At 47.0% G+C, this 21289-nt stretch overlaps 1 protein-coding gene across 1 annotated transcript in view; it reads left to right on the top strand.

Moving 5' to 3' along the window:
• LOC116837349 (bMERB domain-containing protein 1-like) overlaps positions 1–21289 on the top strand; it is a 52170-nt gene that overhangs the window by 6981 nt on the left and 23900 nt on the right. The window contains exon 2 of the mRNA XM_032801684.2: positions 11477–11594. Coding sequence (XP_032657575.1) covers positions 11477–11594 — 118 coding nt within the window. The remainder of the gene's footprint in view (positions 1–11476; positions 11595–21289) is intronic.

Raw genomic sequence — 21289 nt, 5'->3', positions numbered from 1 at the left:
TAAACGCTGGTGACAAAAAGCAATGATCTGGCATGTATTAACAGGACAGAAGTATTTTTCTCTCTACCATGTGATATAGGCTAGTTGGAGTATGGTCAGTTCTGGCATAATATTTCAGAACGATGTGGACAAACTGAGAAAGTCCAGAGAAGAGCATAAAAAATGATTAAAGGTCTAGAAAACACGACCTATGAGAGAAGATTGAAAAAACTGAGTTTGTTTAGTATGGAGGAGAGAAGACTGAGAGGGGACATGGTAACAGTTTTCAAGTACATAAAAGGTTGTTACAAGCATTAGGGAGACAAGAAGTAATGGGCTTAAATTGCAGCAAGGGAGGTTTAGGTTGGACATTAGGAAAAACTTCCTGTCAGGGAGGTTAAACATTGGAATAAATTGCCTAGGGAGGTTGCAGAATCTCCATTATTTGAGATTTTTAAGAGCACATTAGACAGACTCCTGCCAGGGATGGGCTAGATAATACTTAGTCCTGCCATGAGTGCAGGGGACTGGACTAGATGACCTCTCAAGGTCCCTTCCAGTCCTATGATTCTATGATGTAGCTTACGAGAAATACAGACCTGCTCCCAGCGCTGTTGTGAGTCATACCCAGCTGGCTGGCGGCTGTCTAAATGTTTCCATCAAAGCTTTATGCAGTGAAAGTCTGTAGCTATTACACTCCTCATTAGTGATGCTCTCTTCCCCAGACAGTGTGTGATGATCAGATTGTCTCTGGGTTTAAATCAACACTTGTTCTCTTCTTTGGGTTGCATGGTTGAAATGGGGCCTGTTGAGAGGTCATTTTGCTCCAGTAATATGTTATTGATCTTGCTGTCTAGCGTTGTCATGTGCAAAGTGCCTTGGGATGCCTGGCTGTCTGAGCAGAATGGTGTGATCACAGGCCCGCTGATGGGGCCATCAGAAATGGAACACAGGAACTGCCCAGCGGGATCAGACCGGGGTCCCTCCAGTCCAGTGTCCTGGCCTAGACTACGGCCAGGACTAACTCCGCTATTTTAAACCTCCGTGCTTATTCACTGGCTTCTCCTGACTGAATCAGAATTAAACAGCACAAGGAGACTTTTGTGAAATAACGGGGGTCTGTGTCCTCTCATCCACAGCTCTACTCTCTACTCCCCTAGGATGGGCCTTCCCATCATTCGGAGCCAAAAGGAAATTCTTCGCTTGCAATTCCGTGTAACAGACATTCAACCTTGCTGCACAATTATTTTTTCTGTGCCCCTTATTGTCCAAAGAGCACTGGCACAACTCAACGGGGACTTATAATCCCTTAGTCCTTATCTAACACTCACAGGAGTCAGGAGCGACAGGTTGGGGGCTGACTGGAGCAATTTTTAAAGCAAAGTGTTTTCAGATGAGATCAGAAGGTTCTGAGGTTCATGAAGCAGCTCCGTTCCTCCATATGTCATTGCTAGTGAATGTCACCTCTGTATTTTCCAGGTACAGTAAATAACAGAGAATCAGAGGGCGAACAAAGCACCATATAGGAACAAAATGAAATGTACTAAGAAAATCATGCACCTGCCAGCCAGGCTATGTTGCTGGATGTGAAATTTCTGCTACTTTCAGACCCATAGGGCACTGTGTACATTCTTAAATGCAGTGGAGGTTGCTAAAGACAAATAATGCCCAACTAAACCACAACAATCAGGAAAAACCCGTACAACTACATGGAACACCTCACCCACCCATCCATTACCACAACAGCCAGACAACTGTAACTTTTCAACCAAAGCAGAGGCCAGTTTGGAAAACTGGTGGCTAAGGGCCAGGTCCTCAAAGCTATTTAGGCATCTGTCTCCCATTGAAATCAGTGGGACTTTCCCAAAGTTACAGAGGGAGTTTTCATTAGAGCAGGGAATTTTTCCAGGAATTTATGCCTTCCAGTGCTCTGCTCAGATCAACAGACCATAGGTAATATTTTCAAAAGCACCCAAGTGACTTTGGAGCCTAGCTTCCATGGACTTTATGGACTTTGGAGCTTGAAACTTTACGGTCTAGAAGTAGCTCCATTTTCTGGCCATGACACTTGTGTCCTCAGCTAATGAAACCTGCATTAAGTCCAAGTTGTTACTTATTAGAACAGCTGTAAAACCATCAGCCTTGTCCTTTTAGTCTGGTGCCAGAAGTGACGCTTAAATAAATGCAGGATTTCAGGGTTGCATTTAAAATCTATAATACGAGTGAATGACAGTCAAAGTGGATAAGCCGTTCATACTATTATTTTCATTACTCGCCCCATTATCTGGCAGTGCAGTGAAACACATTTGGTGAAAGTGGAGCAAATTAGCTGTGGGCTCGGCCGGAGCATCATAATAAGAGTAATTACATTTGGATAGCACATGTACTGCAAAAAACAAGACCCCAAGGTGACTGGGTGTGCATGTGTACTGCATTGTAACAAATCGGTAGTCACTTATCACTTTGAGGTGGTCAGTAATCCTAACACCATGGGCAGAGGGCCCCTAGCAACAGAGCTAAAGGAAGATCTCCCTTCGGAACTGGTGGTAGAGGGCCCGTCTCACACAGCGGAGCATTTCTGATTCCACCCAGTAGAGGAAAATGGCTCACAGACACACTAGCCAATTCCTTGTAGTACATTGGGACACTATCTCTAAGGGGGAATGTAGCAGTCATTATACACTAACAGCGCTGAGCTGCACGTTGAGACAGGAAGTGATGGGGAATCCTGTGCCCAGTTGCTGGTGAAATGTAGCGGGATTACAGATAATCTCCTCTTTGCCCAGATACCTAGGGCTGATGGGTCTGCCCATTGGCAGGAATCATGACCAGCAGCAGAGCCAGCCTCTGAGCAACCTAATGAGCACAGCTAGCTTGTAGAAGGCTGCCTGCATGGCTACACAGCCTGATTGGTGGGAAGAGTCAGCAGACCGGCTCTTAAACTCAGCAGCACCAGCAGTGGTTTGGTGAATGCTCAGAGTGTTTGCTCATGTCTGTGATATTGCCTGCCTTGGCCCCAACCCTGCTCCTGCCTTGACTCACTCCAGGTAACCTGACTCTGACCCTGGGCTCCTATTCCTGACTTGTGTGCTAACCACTGGGCCTGGCTCCTGCACTAACCACTAGGGATGACCACCCACATCCCGGGCTCTGAAATCCATTGCTGTGGTAATGTGCCTTTGAGAGGCATGCCTAGGGCCAGCACCCCTGAAACACAGTGCAGGGAAAGACTGTTATGGCTGTAGCTCATTTTACACTATTAGCAAAGCCAAAACACAGTAGAGGAACCAGAGAAATAAACCTGTTTGTGCAGCAATCCCAGGACTGAGCAATCAACTCGTAGGAAGGTGATGTTAGCAGTCAGTTGTGTGACAGACCAGAGTCTGCAGGTGACTAAGGAGGAACAGGGGAACTAGAGATGAGGTCTCCTGTTGGTACAGGTGGACTTTAGCCCATGCTGTCTCACAAACCAGCTCCTTTCCACACTGCGTGGGGCTCTCCTGTGGCACTTCGTATGTATGAATCAGGAGTGAGAATAGAGGCGAAACCTCTGCAGACTGTGCTGCAGACACCCACACCAAACCCTTTGTTAACTTACACCTGAGGCTGCTCTCGTGTACTTCCCCACAGCCACCCAGGCGGTAAAAGGCCAGGAAATCACAAGGCAGCATTTGCAGCCCATACAATGCCGGTCTCCAGGTTTTAGCCCACCCTCATCATAACACTCCAGACCCAGGTCGTGACCCAGAACCCGTTGGAGTCAATGGAAAGCCTTCCATGGGGTTGAGCGGGTTTTGGTTCTGGCAAGGCCCATGTCTAGACACTCATTCTCAATGCAGCAGCACTGTTGCCCTCTGCACACACATCTCAGAGCTGAAGAATAAGGGTCATTCTCCATTAAGACCTTATCCAAAGACCACTGAAGCCAGTAGAAAGACTCCCATTAATGTGACTGGGATTTGGAATGGTCCCAGGGAACAGGGACAACAGCTTGTGAGCCATGTGTCCACTCAGACCGACCCAGGTTGATCACGTTGCAGATATCCAGCCCTGCCAGCTGCTGGTCCACACCCCAAGAATTATCCTTCTAGGTTAGTCACGGAATAATTGTGAATACACAAGGAGGACTGAGAAAATCCTCAACTGCTGGCAGGTGATTGTGGGACGTGAGACAAGGAGGAAACTCGATGATCCATTCTTCACGACATTTTATCCATTCAGCTCCTGTTCAATGGGTTTGAAATTAAAAAAAAAGGCAGGTGCATCCCTCCCAATAGCAGAGCTGCTGAGGTCACATAGATGATAATACTAAGCACTTTCCGCCTGAGGATCTCTCAGTGTTTTGCTAATGCTAATTGTGTGCTCAATAATCCATCTTTAAGCCTCACCGGCAGTTAGTGCAGATGCCCTGTAAAATTATTTCTAGAGCAAAATTCTACCCTCTGATCTGGCCTGTGGATTGTAGCTTCATTTTCTGCTCTCTTTGCATGGACAGAGTTCCCAGAGAGAGTAGGGCGAGCAGGGTATCAGAGTTGGGATGTGCCCGTGGATGATTGGAAAGCAGAATTTGTCCCTGCCACTTGATGCTTTTTAAACATTTCTTATATAGTCTGGCCTTGCTATCACTCATGAGCTCCTGGCACTTCTCCCACTGTTTGTACATTGTCGGAAAGATGGATTATTGAACCTGCCATAAATTTGTCACTGTGTATCATTGATAGTGAGCAAAAGTGATGTACATCTGATAACTAAAGAGAGCTTTGAAGTGGAAGGTTATAGGAACTGGGACTGGAACAGAAAACTTTGACGCCGCATAAAAAAATGGATTGGAAGTGTCTGCCATGGTAAGAGATTGAGGCTCTGTTTCACAGCCCAAATGGATGAGATGTTTTCCAGGTAAAGTGGCAGGGAGGAGGTGGTGTCTAGTGAGTACAGCAGACAAGTGGAAGCCAGGATTGCTGGATTCTGATCCTAGTTCTGTCACCGAATGGCTGAGGAAGGCACTTCACCCGCCGGGAAATGGGAATAATAAAATGCACATATCCCAGAGAAGCGCCGTGAGGCTCAATGAATGTTTATAAAGTGTTTTGAGATCCTTGGATGAACCGTATGAAGTATCAGATTATAAGCTTTTCAGGGAAGGGATGGTCTTTCTGTTATGTTTGTACAGCACCTAGCACAATGGCGCTCTGACTGGGGCTGCTAGTCACTCCAGAAATTCAAATAAGGATTCATTTCAGAGGTCCCCAAGGGAGAGCTAGCATCGTGTTGGTGCCCTTTCGTCCTAGGAGTAGACAGCTGTTTGCTAGCCGCTCGTCAGTCTCATTTAGATTTTCTGATAAAGGTGAATTATAATGAGGCAGCTGATATATTAGGGCTGTGAGAAAACTTTGAAGAACCAGGGGACCGGCTGATCTCAGTGGGTCTATCTTCACTGCAATAAAACCCCACAGCACTGAGTTTCAGAGCCCAGCTCAGCTGACTCAGGCTAAAAATTGCAGTGTCACTGTTTGGACTCTTTGAGACCACCCCACTTCACAGGGTCTCAGAGCCTGGACTTCAACATCTACACTGCAACTTTTAGCCCTGCAGCCCAAACCCTAGTCAGCTGACCGAGGCCAGACGCAGCTGTGCCATGGGTCTTTCATTGCAGTGGATATGTACCCAGTGTTGCAGGCAACAGACCTATCACCACAGAGCTCACATACCTGAGGATGTGAGACTAGAACCAGTGTCCTGAAGCTCTGACAAATCAAGCCTTTCCCATGCCAGTGCTCCTTGAGCTGCCTATAGAAACAGATGCTTTAGTATGTCTGCCTCAGACACCAGAGGGCAACTACACTCATTCTCACTTACAAAGTCAAGACACTGTAGCTTTGCTGTTCTGACCCTGCCTGAACCCTTGATATATTTTATCTTGTGCACTGTGCACTGCCGAGATTCTGGTCTCTGAATTATGGTTCTCGAACACAGTGAATCAAAACTTCATCAAAGGGGGTTGGCTCTGGTGGGATGATTGGTTGTTTTTTTGCCACTTTGTAGCAAAATAAACAGATGGGGAGAGAGTGCAAGCCAGCTTTAATGGACACCCCCTCACCCCCCGGGTGCAATCTCATGCACAGCACCAGGATTTAGTTGATAAATGTTAGATAATGAAAGTTACTAACCTGTTCTGCAGGAATATTGCTAGGGCAGATCCACTCCAGCTTTCTTTGTTACTCCTGGGGGAATTCTGCATCAAAAGGTTAAAAATTCTGCGCACAGTATTTTAAAATTCTGTAGTTTATTTGTCAAAATAACACAATATAATCAAGCCAGTTTCAATTATTTTGGTATTTTGTTTCAAAATGCCCATTGGCGAGTCTGTCTGTAACAATACAGACCCCCTCCCCCCAAAAAAGATTCAGAAAATGTTTTTGATTAATAGATTCCTTATTAGGAATTAATACAGAACTTTGAGAAATAATTAATTTAAACTGCAATACAGAAGCAGTGCAAAGAATTGGGGAAGTCAGGGGTAACAGAGGAGCTGAGGGAGAGGGAAGTAATTGCTGGGAAGCAGGCTGGAAGTGAACCTGGGGGGTTGTTGGGTGTGGATGGGAGAAGTATGGAACAGTTTTTTTGTTTGTTTTTGAGAGGAGGAGGGATTGTTGAGGAGTGGGGAGCCTTCCCCATGCAGACACTGGCTGATCCTCTAGCTTCTCCCATTCAGTCAGGCACATCTGCCCCTGTCTCCATGTGGCCCTGCACACCCACTCAGCCACCTTCATCTCGCATCCCATATGTCCCTGCAGCCCCACTCAGCAACACCTCCTCTCCCCATCCCCATGTTTCCCTGCACCCCCACTCCCATTCAGCCCCTGCTCCAGTCTGTCCCCACCCCACTAACCCTTCTGAACCACAGTCTGTGTTCCCCCCAGAAGCCCTGTGTGCACCATGTTGTCCCCCCCGCCAATATCCTGTTCCTCTTCACTTGCCCCATGGACAGGGCGCTGTGGGGTACATAGCTCTCCTCCTCCCTATCTGCAGCTTACTGCTCCCACCCAGGTTCCCTCTGTTCTGGCACCACAGCAGCCTCTAGTGGGAAAAAAGTGTAACTGCAGCACCTCTCTGGCAGAATGTATTTTCTGCAGAGAAAAAAAAATTCTGCAGGGGACATGCATTCTGGATGTGTGAAGTGGTGCAGAATTCCCCCAGGAGTACTTCATACAGCAAGTATAAAGCTTTACTGCTTAAAACCACAGCAAGACCATAGGTTGCAGGCACAAGGGGGAACCTGTGCTTCCTTCCCTCTGCACTTTGCATTCTCCTACAGCACAGAGCTGCTCCTGTGGACCCCTACCTGTCCACTGTGGTCCTTCCAACCCTCCCATGCTCTCCCCCACACCTCATCACATGGTCTGCCTAAGCAGAGCTATGGAAATAACCAATATTTCTGTTTGGTAGCTGAACCAAAAATTCAAAAATAAATTCTGTTGGGTCAAACAAAACAATTTGGGGATTTAAAAAAAAAATCAAAGTGAAACTTGAAACCAAAAGTCCCTTTGAGTCAAAAACTTGAAACATTTTAACCCCCCACCCTTCCCACACACACCTGAAACAAACGGCAAATTTGACATGAATTTGCAAAATGTTTCGGGTGACCCAAATCTGCATTTTTCGGTGAAAAAATAAACCTCAGTCCAAAATTTTTTCCCCAGCTCCACTCAATAGCCTAAATCTGTGGGGGAAGGGGTGCAGATGTACTTGCCCAGGCAGAGGCTACTCTTGTGCCCTTAATAAGGATCCGCAACAGGCTCCCTCCCAAGCACTGAGGGAGTCAGCAGGCAGTCGCTCTGCTCCCATCTTCCCTCACTCTCCACTCCTATGTTCTGACCACTACACATAGCTCTGTCCCTTGTTGTCTCCTCTTGCACCAGTGTACTGGGCTCAGTGAGAGCAGGGCAGGGGAACCACTGCTATGCTGGTCCTCCTGCTGCCCCCTCACCCTCAGAAAGGGGATACTAGGATGCGCCCTTCCCCCCAGTGCTTCGCCAAGCCCAGCTAGCCAGGCTGGTGACAGGGAGTGTCTCTTCCCCTAGGCCACTGCATTCAGCCTGAGCAGGGAGAGCAGGGCACATCTCCTCTTTGGCTTGAGAAGCTAGCAGTGGTGTTGGCCCATAGCCACACCATTTCTGCATCCCCTGTTCAGTGAGGTCCCCAGGGAGAAACAGAGATTTTTTATTTATGCAGAATATAAATTGTCCAACAGGTCGGGGCCTGCAAGATGGCTGGGAGGGAGTCCCCACCAGGCACCCGATGGCCCTCCCGTCCTGGAATGGCAGATTCCAGCTAGCTGCACCCTCAGCGGGGCACTGTTAGGAGCCTGACTGGAAGAACACAGTGGGAGGCTGAGTTATGTAAGCATCCCTATTGGCAGGCCCAGGCCCCTCTCCAGCCAGAGCACAAAATGGTGGTAGGGTGGGGGAAAGCTTTATCAGTGTGGATTCCTCTCTGTGAGGGAGGAAGCAGCACCCTGCACTGGGGGCTGAGGGTTAGCAATGGCACCAACTGATTCTGGTCAGATCCTGGCAGGTAAAAGCCTTTCAGGTCTCCACCCGGGGGCTGAGCACTTTGGAGACAAATAGACAGAAAGGGTTTTTGGTTTTCTTAGAGGGGTCTCAAGGTGCTTGACAGCTGGAAATGAGGAGACCCAGCCAGGGCTCAGATCTGTGCTCTGGAGCTGAGCAATGCTGCAACAGTGAAACCTGTGGTGACTCTTCACCATATCCCCACTCTGGCCTTAGGAGACCACTTGCCACTAAAGATGGGCCCAAAATGTGGAGTTCAGGCCTAGCTCACAACGGTAGCAAAGTCCAGAAGGAAGCGGTGCTGGGATGTGGGGAGAGGTTGGAACTAGGCTCTTGGGCAGGGCACATCACTGAGGCATCTGGTGCTGGCCACTGTCAGTCACTGGATTCACTGGACTGTGGTTCTGATCCAATCTGACAGTCCCTATGTTCCCATGTAAAAACAGCGTGTTGAATAGAACTTGATTAACGACATGTACATAACAAACAATGGACAATTGATGTAGTCCTTTAAACTGGAGGGAGGGTCTTGCAATGTTCAGATGTTTTCTACCTTGGCTCGTAGGGTTAGTCCTTGGAACAGTAAGTGCCAGGCAACTCTTCATGTTGTCCCTCACTTTATGTTGCGTATACAGTTGCTCAGACGTGCCTCATGCCCTAACAGTGATGTAAGGATAACTGAAGGTGGGGTGTGCCCCTGCTCGTACCATGTTTCATGGCAAAAAACATGGTCTATGTGCCTGCCTCATCTCCAGCAGGCAAAACACAAGCACCTTAGAATTATCAGAAGACTCAGAGATGCAGATTCATTTTCCCCTCCAGCAGTTTTTGTCTCATTTATTCTCTTGCTGCTTTATGGAGGACAAGGTCTCTGGTGTTTCTAGTATTTATTGTCTTAGGGTCTGTGGGGTGGGCTGTCGCTATGCGTGACTCATGAGACGCTTGATGGTCTCGGACACTATCCGGTGGTCTAGGGACATTTACACTGAACACATCACCGGCCACCGCCAATACCAGGAGTGAGCCGTTGTGGCTCCACACACCCACGGGGGTGAGGGGGAAACCCCTACAAGCCCCCTACTAAACTATATCCCCTAAGTCCTGAACCCACTGAGCTGGATTCCACCACGTGAGGGTCACCCTGTCCCCATTACCCGGCCCGCTTACTCTAATCCTGGCTATGTGCAACCCAGTATATGAGCGATGTACCCTCACTGCTCCCCTACCATTTCCTGACCCCACCCACCGTACACCCCGCACTGGGGACATTACAGACTATGTATTATATGCTCAACCATAACCAAATACCAGCGTCCCCCCATACTCTGTATGTTGTCCCTGATGACTAATGACTGACACGTAACTCTTTGTATCATCGTTATTTAAATATTTTCTAATAAACTTTTAAATTTATTGTCAGAGTAAAGTCTGGTGACTCATTGGCTTTGAAAGACTAATTAGCAAATCTAATGAAAGAAGGGGAAATGACAGAGCTTACTTAATGCTTGCCTCTCTGGCTTGCCTGCTTCAGAAGCATTCTGTCACAGTGGGCCCTTCATGCATATTGCATGCTAGTAAGGAGGAGAGAATAACTACCTGAGCCAGCCTTGATGGTAATGCAGGTGCTGAGCAGAACCTTTCTGATGAGGGGCACATCAGGCAAAGTCCAGGAAATAAAAATAAAGGAGAAATCCAGCTTTCCACATTGATCCTGAAGCTGATCACGATCTAGAGTGGCACCACTGAAGTAGCACCAGATTTAGGACTCCAGCTTGCAAGCTGCAGAACTCTCTTGCCTCAATCCAGCAACGAACCTGAAGCCACGAAGAGCTCCACCTAAAGAAATGGGCCAGATTCTCAGTTATACTAAGAGCTTGTCTACACAGGGGGTTTATTGTGCACTAACTGGCCTTCTTTAGTTCACTTTAAAAGTGTAGAAAATTCATTGTGTGCTGAGTTAGTGCAGACTCATGTTTGTTTGCATCCACTGCTTGTTCATGCTCGGTTGGCAATCCTCCAACTGCTATCCCACACTGCTTTGCATGAGGCCAGGACTGGCTGGGCTGTTTACCTCTGTGCCTTCCACTGCACTGGGGTCAAGTTAACTGAATGTCACTTCACCTTTTAAAAACTGGTGCAAAGCCAGGGTTGGTCTTCTTTGCAACACTCTGCCAGGGTAAAGGGGGCTTCTCATGGCAATATAGTCTATTGACATCACAGAACGTTGCAAAAGGCCCTTAGCGTCAATGAGAATCAGGCCAATTGAGCTTGAACTCAGCATGTGCGTACGTGTGCTTTGCTGGCTTGGGCAAGAGTATGCTGCACTTTGCAGAATCGAGCTTGTACTTGGGTGTCCTGGGATCAGCATCTGACCCAGTCTCTCCATGAGTTGTTTTCATAGATCCATAGGTTCACAGACGATACAGCCAGAAGGGACCATTGTGATCATCTAGTCTGACCTCCTGTGTAGCACAGGCCAGAGAACTTCCCCAAATTAATTCCTGTTTGAACTAGAGCAGACCTTTTAGCAACACAGCCAATCTGGATTTAAAACTTGCAAGTGATGGAGACTCTGCCACGGCCCTCAGTAAGTTATTCCAAAGGTTAATTACCCTCACTGTAAAAAAAATGCACCTCATTTCCAGTTTGAATTTGTCTCACTTCAGCTTTCAGCCACTGGATCTGATTTTACCTTTGTCTGCTAAATTGAAGAGCCCATTTTCAAATATTTCTTCCCCATGCAGGTACTTACAGACTGTGATCAAGTGGCCCCTTAACTTTCTCCGTGTCTTTGCAAGGGCTTTTCTGAGATTTGAACAAGAAACCCTTGTGCGTCCAAAGCAAGAATCAAACCCCTAGATCAACAAGTCACTTTTATTTCTTGTCTCCTGCTTTCTAACCCAATTCATTTCATGTTTCATTTGCAGAAGAAATTGTTTCCATGGCTGATTCGACTACAACCATGGGTGACATAGAAGGGGAGCTCTTTAAGATCGAGAGAATCAGAGAGGTCCTGGTGAGAAGAGAGTCAGAACTGAGATACATGTGAGTAGGTTGCCAGCTTCCTGTCTCCTCCTTTGGATTTTCCTGTGAATTCTTCTGGCCCCTGGATGGTGCATCAGCCATTAGAGTGAAAAGCATCCCCAGGGAACTGCAGAATGAGTCACAGCTCAGGGGATTTTTCCCCACTTGAAAAGGAGCCTGTCTGGGAGCGAATCTGGCTTGACATTCATCATTTGTGAGCAATCCCATCTGAACAGGTTTTGTTACAAAACCAGCCATTTTGTCAAAATTGACAAGATTCCTGCATTGTGAAAAACATCCAGCGGAGTTGGTGAAAAATATCACTGAGAAATTCTCCCACCTGTGTCTCGTGTGACTGGTTCAGTGCCATAGTCAGTGCCTGGTGCACACTGGGGCAGGAGTGAAAGCAAGGTGTCTGGAGCTCAATCCAGATCTGACTAAGGTTTTCATAGATTTAAGCCAGAAGAGGCCATTATGGTAAATTAGTCCGACCTCCTGCGTGACTCAGACTGTAGAATTTTACCTAGTAATCCAGGCATCAGGGCCACCACTTCATGTTGAGGTGGAGCACATCTTTTAGAAAGAGAAACCCAACCTTGCTTTAAAGATGTCAACTCGTGGAGAAAACACCACATCCCTGGTGAAGTGATGGTGGTGGGTTGGGGGAAAGCAGCCAGAGGAGAAGGCTGAGGTCATATCAGCCCCTTGACTGAGGGAGTGCATCCACCATAGGCCATCCAAACTGGCAATTTAGGGGTGAATTTTGGCATCCGGCCACAAACTCTAGGATCCCCATGAGACTAGACATTTTGTGTTTTGGGTGCTTTAGTTTCTGTCACAACTCATACATCACAGTATTGGTGGCTAGAGCTATTCATTGGGTCCCCATGATTTGCAGGAGCAAGGAATGTAAAAGGGAGTTTCATCTTTCGTTTTTAAGTGTAACCCTTCTGCCAGGTGGAGCCAGCAGCAACAAGGGCTGGGTTCAGTATCTATGGGTTCCTTTTCAACAATACAACACAAAACTGACTCAAGCTGCCACTCAGTGACATGGGACAATTACATACCACCCCCTGGGTGCCTCTGAGAGGCAATACTTCCCCTTTCACAAGCTCAGAGTCTGAGTGTAGCAAAAACTTTTATTAAAAGGAGGGAAGTAACTCTGCATTAATTTAGGAAAACACTGCCACTAGGGTTCATAAACATAAACCTTGAGCAAAAGACCTACCCCCAAGTAAGCTGGGCAATGTCCTTTTTACCTCAAGTTCTTAAGTCCAGCAACCCAAAAATTCCTTTAACTTGCCCGTCCCCTCTCTGCACCCCACTCACAGTTGCTGTCCTTGGCCAGTGCAGCCCCAGAGCTCAGAAGTTCATCCATAGAGTTCACCTTCCACCCTGGGTGGAATGGGGGGTAAGGAGGCACCTTACACGTTCTGCTGCTCGGGCACAGCCAATTGCCATGCATCTCTGTGGGGCTTTGCTCTGGCCCTCTCTGCCAGCCATCCTGCTTGCCACTTCTTTCCACCAACTGCCCTGCAGACTGTGCCTCTTCACCAGCTGCCCAGCTGGCCACTCACTCTTCAGGGCCCCCCCACTTAACACAGCTGTCAGTGATTTCAGCTGTTCATGGGACAGCCTCATTGCTGGTGCACACTGGGCAGTTTCTTGAAATAGAGGCAGTGTCCTGAAGTAGATCTAAAATTTAGACCTAAGTGTCAGTGATTTCAGCTATGCAGCATGTAACAAGGCTCTCAACTGATCTTAAATTAACTTTTTTAGTTTACTGTGGAAAGAGAAAGGGTCAGATGATGTTGAAGACCCTAAACAGGACCCACTCCAACAAGTATAACTATCCCCCCCCCCCCCGCCAATTTATTGGGCTTTAGAACCCATGTCCCCTGCCTAGCGACTGCCATTAAGTTGAGGGTGAGTCCCTCCATCAGGCTATGCCAGGTACAGTTCTGCTACCCTCGGTTCACACAACAAGGATAACAACCTTTTATTACTCCTTCCCCAATAACAAGGAGACTGGGGATCCAACACCAGCCACAAGTTGTCATTTGGGCAGGTAGTCCTATTATGCTGATCCCTAGGCAGGGTGGGTGTGTCCACGCAAACGAGAGCACCTCCTGAAGTCCTTTTCCACAGCTCACCACTAGATGTCAGGGGAGAGCTCATTCAGACTCTGCTTACATAAGTTTGTAGCCCTTCCCCTTGTGATGACCCTTCAGTGTGTCATTGACACAAAGCAATGTGGACCAGTCACTAAGACTGAAAGGAACAAGCAGCTGGGCTCTATCTCTGCAGCAGGAGGCTGGTGTGGGGAGTGACATATTCACACACATGGTTCATATGTAAATGGAGTCAGCTAAATGTGGGGTAACCAGGCCCAGAACCTTGACTCCAGGCCTGTGCAGAGCAATGTGATCAAGGTGGCCAGGAATCAGTTTTGATTGGGGAGGTGCAGGATGGTAAACAGCACAATTTTTCAGGCCAGCCTCTCAAAATGCTAAGGCTGGTTCTGCTGAGGGCCCCAAGGCCTTGATACTCAATGATCCCACTGAACCTGGCAGGCTGTGACTAGAGCAACGAGAAGTTTTTTTTTCAGAACCTGATATGACAATGAACCCACTACCTAGCCCAAGGTCATGGGAAGATTTGCTGAGATTCCCCACAACTTTATTTGTAACTATGACTCATGCAATCGTTTGGTGTCCGACCACTAAAGGGGGAATTTAAACTGCCTGTATCGGAGATAGAACAGCTGGAAGTTGAGCTCTGACTTGGCTAACAGCAGGGATGAGCCTACCCTTTGCTTCAGCAGCATGACTCACATGGCAGGATCTTAACTACACAAGAATGTTGCATTCTATAGCGTGAGTTGAGAATTTAAACCAATATAGTTAAAGCTGTGCAAAAAGCTGAGGAGACATACTTATTTCTCGAGCTTGTCAGAAGGCAGAATTTCCATTCCATGGGAAATTCTGAAATTTAAAAAATGTAATTTCAAATTGGAACAAAAAGCCAAAATCTTGAAATTTCCCATGGAATAAAAAACAAAAAAAACAAAGATTTCCATTTGGTATCACTGAAATGTTTTATTTCAGTAATGTCAGAAAATTGAATTTAGACTTTTATGTTATACTGAAACATTACATCGAATAGATTATGTGGGGTATGAAATGTATTATTAAAACAAAGGTTTTACTGTAATAAACGCTGAAACAAACCATTTTCACTTTATCAGAATGACATGGTTGACATGACTGAAACAAAACAAGAAAGTCAAAATTGTTCCCTTTGAAAATTTCAGTGAAATTTGACATGTTCTTGCAAAATGTTTTGATTTTGACAAACTGCATTTTCAGACTGAATTTTTTTCCCACAAACTACCCATTTTGCTGTAAGAGGGGATTCTATTCAGTTTAAGTTGATTTGCAACAAGTTTAATTAAACCACTATAAGCCATTCTTACACTAACATAAGAGTGCACATACAGCCTTTGGCTTAACACTATCAGTTTAAAGGCCAGTTCATGATATTTCAGTTAACTTTCTCATGCAAACAGGCCTTAACACCTTACTGGGGTGCTTGGTCCTTTACAGCAGCAATGGGTCATGGGGACATGTAAAAAGGTAGGTAAGTATATTTGGTATTTCCTCTTTCTTCCCTCTCCATTGGTCCCTTCAGTGCTTCAGAGTATAATTTCCCCTTTCTTCAAGTCCTTCCCCAGAGGAGGAGCTTTCCATGAGGCCCTGTGCGATGCAGAAGGATATTCTGAATTGGCCAGTGATGAGGGACAAAATGCCCCCACCCTGTTGGCATGTCCACACTGACCCTGGCTGTTGTCATTTGGGGAGCATGAGCTGGGGCTTGGGACAGGAACCTGAATCTAGCGCAGAGCATTACTTGTCCGCAAGAAAGAGGCACTCCCAGATATCTGTGTCTGTCTACATGTTGCTCTCAAATAGCTGCATGTCTCAGACATAGCTGTTTCTGCACTGACCTGTAGCGTCACTGTAAAGCCTCTTCCTAAAACTCTCCTATGCTTCCCCTTCCCAGGGCCTCCTTGGGGAATCCTCTCTGATCAAATCAAAACAAAGGGGAAACACTGCACATGAAAGGCTTGATTAGCATCAGTGCCTGATCCCCGCCTGCACCATCGCCTTTTCCTCCCTGACTCAACACAGTGACTGCTTCTGCAGCCTTTGCAGCCAGAAGCCAAGGAAAGGGATTTGCCCTGGGACTGATTTCACTGCTGGACTCAACAGCCTTTGTTAGAACAAAATCCTGAGTCATGTCCTGACTGAGACAGCCGAACTGCAATGCACAGAGTTCTGTAGCACATGAGGTAGCTGCCCACATCTTTAATAGGGAAGCGTAGTCTATGCAAACTGCAGGTCCCAGCATGCAATGCTCCATCTTGATCTGAGCAGCGTACAGGGGCCTTACAGAGGTCAGAAACCGTTCCCTAAGAAAAAGTCCTCCCCAGCTACTCTAGAGCTGGTATATTGGCTCTGTGTCGGCCCTGCTCCCCACAGCTCACACAGAATGGGTATTGGAGGTGGGAAGTGGGAGGCAATGAGCAGGGTTAGGGAGGGGGTGTAGTTGGTTTGTGCTGCCCTGCGTTTATTCCCCACTCATAGAGGACCATGGAAAATAGACTATATGTTAGAGGAGCCTTTAGGCTGTTCTAACTTATATCAAAGGCTGAGCATGGCCCCAGGATATGGGGAACACAAAAGTGGTTTGAAGCCACCTTAACCCACCCACCTTAACTCCATCTCTGCCCCAAGCACAGGAACTGAGTAAGCACAATTTGGAGTCACGGAAGGATACCAGCCCCTCAGTCTGAACCACTCAGGTTTTGATGCCTCGTGTCAAAGCTGGTTATTTCACTGTAGTTTAGCTTTGCTTTTGTTTTCTTGGCACATTTCATCCAAGGATCTCAAAGCACTCTACAAACGACATCATTACAAATGATCAATCTAGTTATGCCGTCCTACACTCTTCTGTAGGATAGGTATAATTCTCCCTATCTTACAGATGGGGACATTGAGTCACAGAGAGGTGATGTGACTTGCCCCAGGTCACCTGCATGTCTGTGACAGTCAGAAATGAACTTGAGTGAGTCCTAGATACAAGGCCTCTGCTCTAACCAGTAAACATACTCCCTTCCTCAGTGGGTTTTAAAACTTGAACTAGCTCCCCAAGAAACAGTGGCATCTCCTGTGTGGCTTCTCTGCTATCTCAGAAGCATAGATAGGTCTGAGTTCATTTGATTTGGTTTGAGAGTTACTCGCTATCCAAATGCTAACAGACTGGCTCATCCTGCTAGTGGAAGATTGCAGCATTGGGCCCTAGATCCAGTAGAAAATAACCTTATGTTATTTTGTTATGTTATTTTCATAGCTGAAGTAACAGCTATGAATGGTACATGGCTATGAATGGGAGGGAGGTCGTTTCATTGTGACTTTATTTGCTTATGTGCCCGTGTGAGCCAGGGTCCTAGGGGCGCAGACACCACCCATTTAGGTATATAATGCAGCAGCCCGTGTTTGAATGCTGTATTCCCCTATTTTTATGTGATAGCTTCAGAACTCCATGCTGCGTCCCGCGTTCACACTGTGTCACACACTTGTACCAGTTCCACTAGGGGATTCCAAAGCAGCAGCAGCAGCTGGACTTCCGCAGATGGCCAGGCAGTCCCAGCTGAGCACCAAGGGCTCGTTCAGACACATTCCCAAGTAATGAACTAACCCTACATGACTTGGAGCTGACATGACAGCCCGGATCCCACCCTGGGGTGTTCCAATGGGCACCTGGGCGTGTAAGTGCCACTGGTGGCATCAGCATCTTTATGTGGGATCTGGACATCACATCCCTCCCTCTGTGTTTAAAAACTGCCCTGCAATTTGACTAGACTAAGAGGTAAACTCAGAATCCTCATTGCAAACACCTGCCGCTCAGCTCATGAGGACCCCGTTTAATGGTGCGATCTATCAGCAATACGAATCACGTTACACAGTGCACCCTACAGCCACTTTGCAGCTTACACTAGTCTCTAGTTGAGTGCTTCAGGCAGGAGCAGAGGAGCTGCTGTTTCTTTGGCTGCCTGAAAGCCACCTGACTTGGAATTTGTTCTATACTCTGTGGACAAGCTCATTAAACAAAGCGCTGAAGGTGCCTGACAGGCACCCGCCATCAACAGGATGTGCCAAATGAAGGACATGACCACGCTTGTATTGGTACAACCTCCAAGACTTTATGCTGTTGCAGTCCTAATTCTGTGTGCAGATGGATTTTGGCAGTGCAGTGAGGGAAGGCGTCACAGGCCCTGACATGCATTTTTCCCCGGTGGATGCTCCACCCCTTCTCACCCCTGCTCCTCCCCCGAGGCACCCCCCTACCCACCTGCCACTCTCTCCTCTCTGCACCCCAAACAGCTGATCAGCCGCCAGCCCTGGGCCTGGAACCAGTCTGGCTGGTGGGTGCTGAGCACACTCTATTTTTTTCCCATGGGTGCTTGAGCCCCAAAGCACCCATGGAGTTGGTTGCATGAGGCTGCCGTTGCAGCATCCCTCATCTCCACCCTAAGCGAAGAGGCGATGAAACTTTTCTTCTACTCAGCCCAGGAGGTTTCCTTTGCACGTACGCCTGTGACCCAAAGCAGAGCTGACAGCCCTTGTTTCACAAAAGCCAGGGTGAGTGGGAGCAGGTTATTGCAATGCTAATTGGCCTGTGAGTGAGGAAGGAAGGAAAAAGCAGCCAGAGAATGGGCCTTTCTCCCGGTGTCTCTATTTCTGTTGTTAATTTCAGCACAGACAATTGCTGCTAAAATCAGAGATTACCTGGGAGACAGAGTGTGGCATCTCAGCAGCTTTCATTGGCTACACTCTAAAGCAGCAGGGACCAATGGAAAGTGGGGCTCCAGGGCACGATCCCTGCTGCCCAGTGGAATCTGTAGCCCCGAGTTAGGCCCCCAGGTCCCCATACAGTGCCTGGGGAGACAGTCACTAGGAATGGGGTTCACAGAAGCTGGCAAGTGGGGTTTGTGGGGGGGTAAATTATCCAGGAGTGAAGAGCCAAGGAAAGAGGAGTGGCCTAAGCCCTGCCCCTCAGAAGTAGCTGGGTGCCTATGTCTGGGCTGAAGGGAGGCACCTCCCTCTGCTTGGGATTCACAGCCAGAAACCCTCTCCTGGAGTCAGGCTGTAGCAGGCCAGAGCCAGAAGCCTAGTGCTGAGGTGGTCAACCTGCATCTGAGAAGGAGCCAGAATTTACCTATGTACATTGCCAAAGAGCCACAGTAATACCTCAAAAAGAACAGAAGTACTTGTGGCACCTTAGAGACTAACAAATGTATTTGAGCATAAGCTTTCGTGGGCTACAACCCACTTCATCGGATGCATGCTGTGGAAAATACAGTAGGAAGATATATGTGTATATATATATATACCCAGAGAACATGAAACAATGGGTGTTACCATAGACACGCTCTAAGGAGAGTAATCAGTTAAGGTGAGCTATTACCAGCAGGAGAGAAAAAACTTTTTGTAGTGGTAATCAAAATGGTCCATCTACAGCAGTTGACAAGAAGTTGAGAGGAACAGTGGCGAGGGGTGGGAATAAACATGGGGAAATAGTTTTACTTTGTGTAATGACCCATCCACTCCCAGTCTTTATTCCAGCCTAATTTAATGGTGTACATTTTGCAAATTAATTCCAATTCAACAGTCTCTCGTTGGAGTCTGTTTTTGAAGTTTTTTTGTTGTAATATTGCGACTTTTAGGTCTGTAATCGAGTTACCAGGGAGATTGAAGTGTTCTCTGGCTGGTTTTGAATGTTATAATTCTTGACATCTGATTTCTGTCCATTTATTCTTTTACGTGCATTGGCCAAACCGGACAGTGCCTATTTCAATGGTAGTTAGGCACTTAAATATGTCTTGGGATCTGGGCCTAAGTGTATACTCACTTTTGAAAATGGGACTTAGCTGTCCAAGTCATTTAGGCCATGCAATGCTGAGCAGAGCAACACCTAAATACCTTTAAAAATCTGGGCCTAAGTGACTAAATCACTTTTGAAAATGCGACTTGAGATCTTAAACCACCGAGGTGCTTTTGAAAATTTTACCCAAGGACTTTTGGCTCAGCTATACCAACAGTGACAGTGCTCTTTGTTTAACTGGACAATTCTGAAATGACAGAAGATTCCAGCAATGAATATATGGTACTAATGCACCAATGGATGTCTTAATTTTTCATTTAAAGGACCTAGAGATTTACCTAAATTTTTGCAGAAATTCCCCTATCGACAGTTACACTGGAGCACTCCATACAGAGCAGGGTTAGGCAGTGATATCACTGCTTCTTGTGGACTTTGTTATCATGAAAACCTGCTAATATTTGTTTCAATGCATTTGAATAGACCTCCGTTCTGCATAGAATATGTCTATACGCAATGACAGGATGTGATCACAGCTCATGTAGATGTACCCGCACTAGCTTTAATAGAGTGAGGTCAGGTCCCAGGCCAGTGAAGCTGTGGCAGCGCGCACTTCAGCACAAGTTGTACAAACCCAGTGAAACCCTGGGCAATTACTGGCTGGACTAGACTGTGCTGAAGCAAGTGCTGCAGCAGGTTTACTGCTCCATTAAAGGTATCTTGAGTGTGACTGCTCAAGGCGTAATCACACCTTGTGATTGCAGTACAGACATACCTTAAGAGAGAAGCTTCACCTTTGCCTATTCTCAGGGCTGGCTCTGGCTTTTTTTGCCACCTCAAGCAAAAAAAAAAAAAAAAGGGGGGGTGGCCAGAACAGCAAAGCAAAAAAAAAAAACCCTGCGGCGCAACTGGAGCGGCAAAGCAGGGGAAAAAAAACCTGCGGGGCAGTCGAAGCTGGGGTGCAGGGGGACTCCTTGCGCTGCAGATGTGCCCTGGCTAGCGGAGGGAGGGGAAGGGAGTGAGGGGAGAGCTGGCCAGAGGTTCAGCAGGGTACTCGCCACATGGCCCCGATCGCTGCACTGCCTGCCGGGAGGGCTCCGGGCTTTCTGAAGACCTGGCACCGGCTAGGGCAGAGGGAGCACGCAGCACAAGGACTTCTTAAATTCCAGTCATGTTTGTCAGGGTTGGGATGGGAGAACATTTCCTGGCCATGCCCATTTACATCCTGCAGAACTAAAAGGGTGAATGTATCACCGATCAAAAAATAAGTTGATATCTGCTGGTACCTAGAATGACAGTAGAACATTTTTCATAGATGTGTTGAAAAGAGCTTTGGGGGTCTGATCTTCCTGCACAGTCTCAGAACCTGTGCCTACAATTATACATTATGCACTGAGCCATTCCTTCGTTATTTATTGAATATAAAACATAAAAGCGCTTTTCCCTTCATTGTGCTCTCAGAGTAGCATTAGTTCTTCGGCCTTCATGTTCCTTTAGGGGTCAGCGAATGGTACAAAACAACAATCATTCCTTTTGTGAGAAAAGTAATTGAATCTCCTTAATGCCACATTACGTACAGAAATAATCTCGCTGAGCACTTACCTTCCTGATTCTAAAGGACTAAATACAGCGATGCAGAACATGGGAGAATTTCCATCAATAGTCATCCTCTCTTCGACTTAATTTTGCTACAGTAAGGTTAAGAATCCAAGGTCACCTCTACCGGTGTGGCACAGAAACTGGGAACAGCGTGTGGGCTATAGGAAACCTGC

The sequence above is a fragment of the Chelonoidis abingdonii genome, chromosome 13 (genome assembly GCF_003597395.2).
Source record: "Chelonoidis abingdonii isolate Lonesome George chromosome 13, CheloAbing_2.0, whole genome shotgun sequence".
Classification (NCBI taxonomy): domain Eukaryota; kingdom Metazoa; phylum Chordata; order Testudines; family Testudinidae; genus Chelonoidis; species Chelonoidis abingdonii.
The sequence above is the reverse complement of the archived record's forward strand: the minus strand, read 5'-3'. Positions and strand labels throughout refer to the sequence as shown.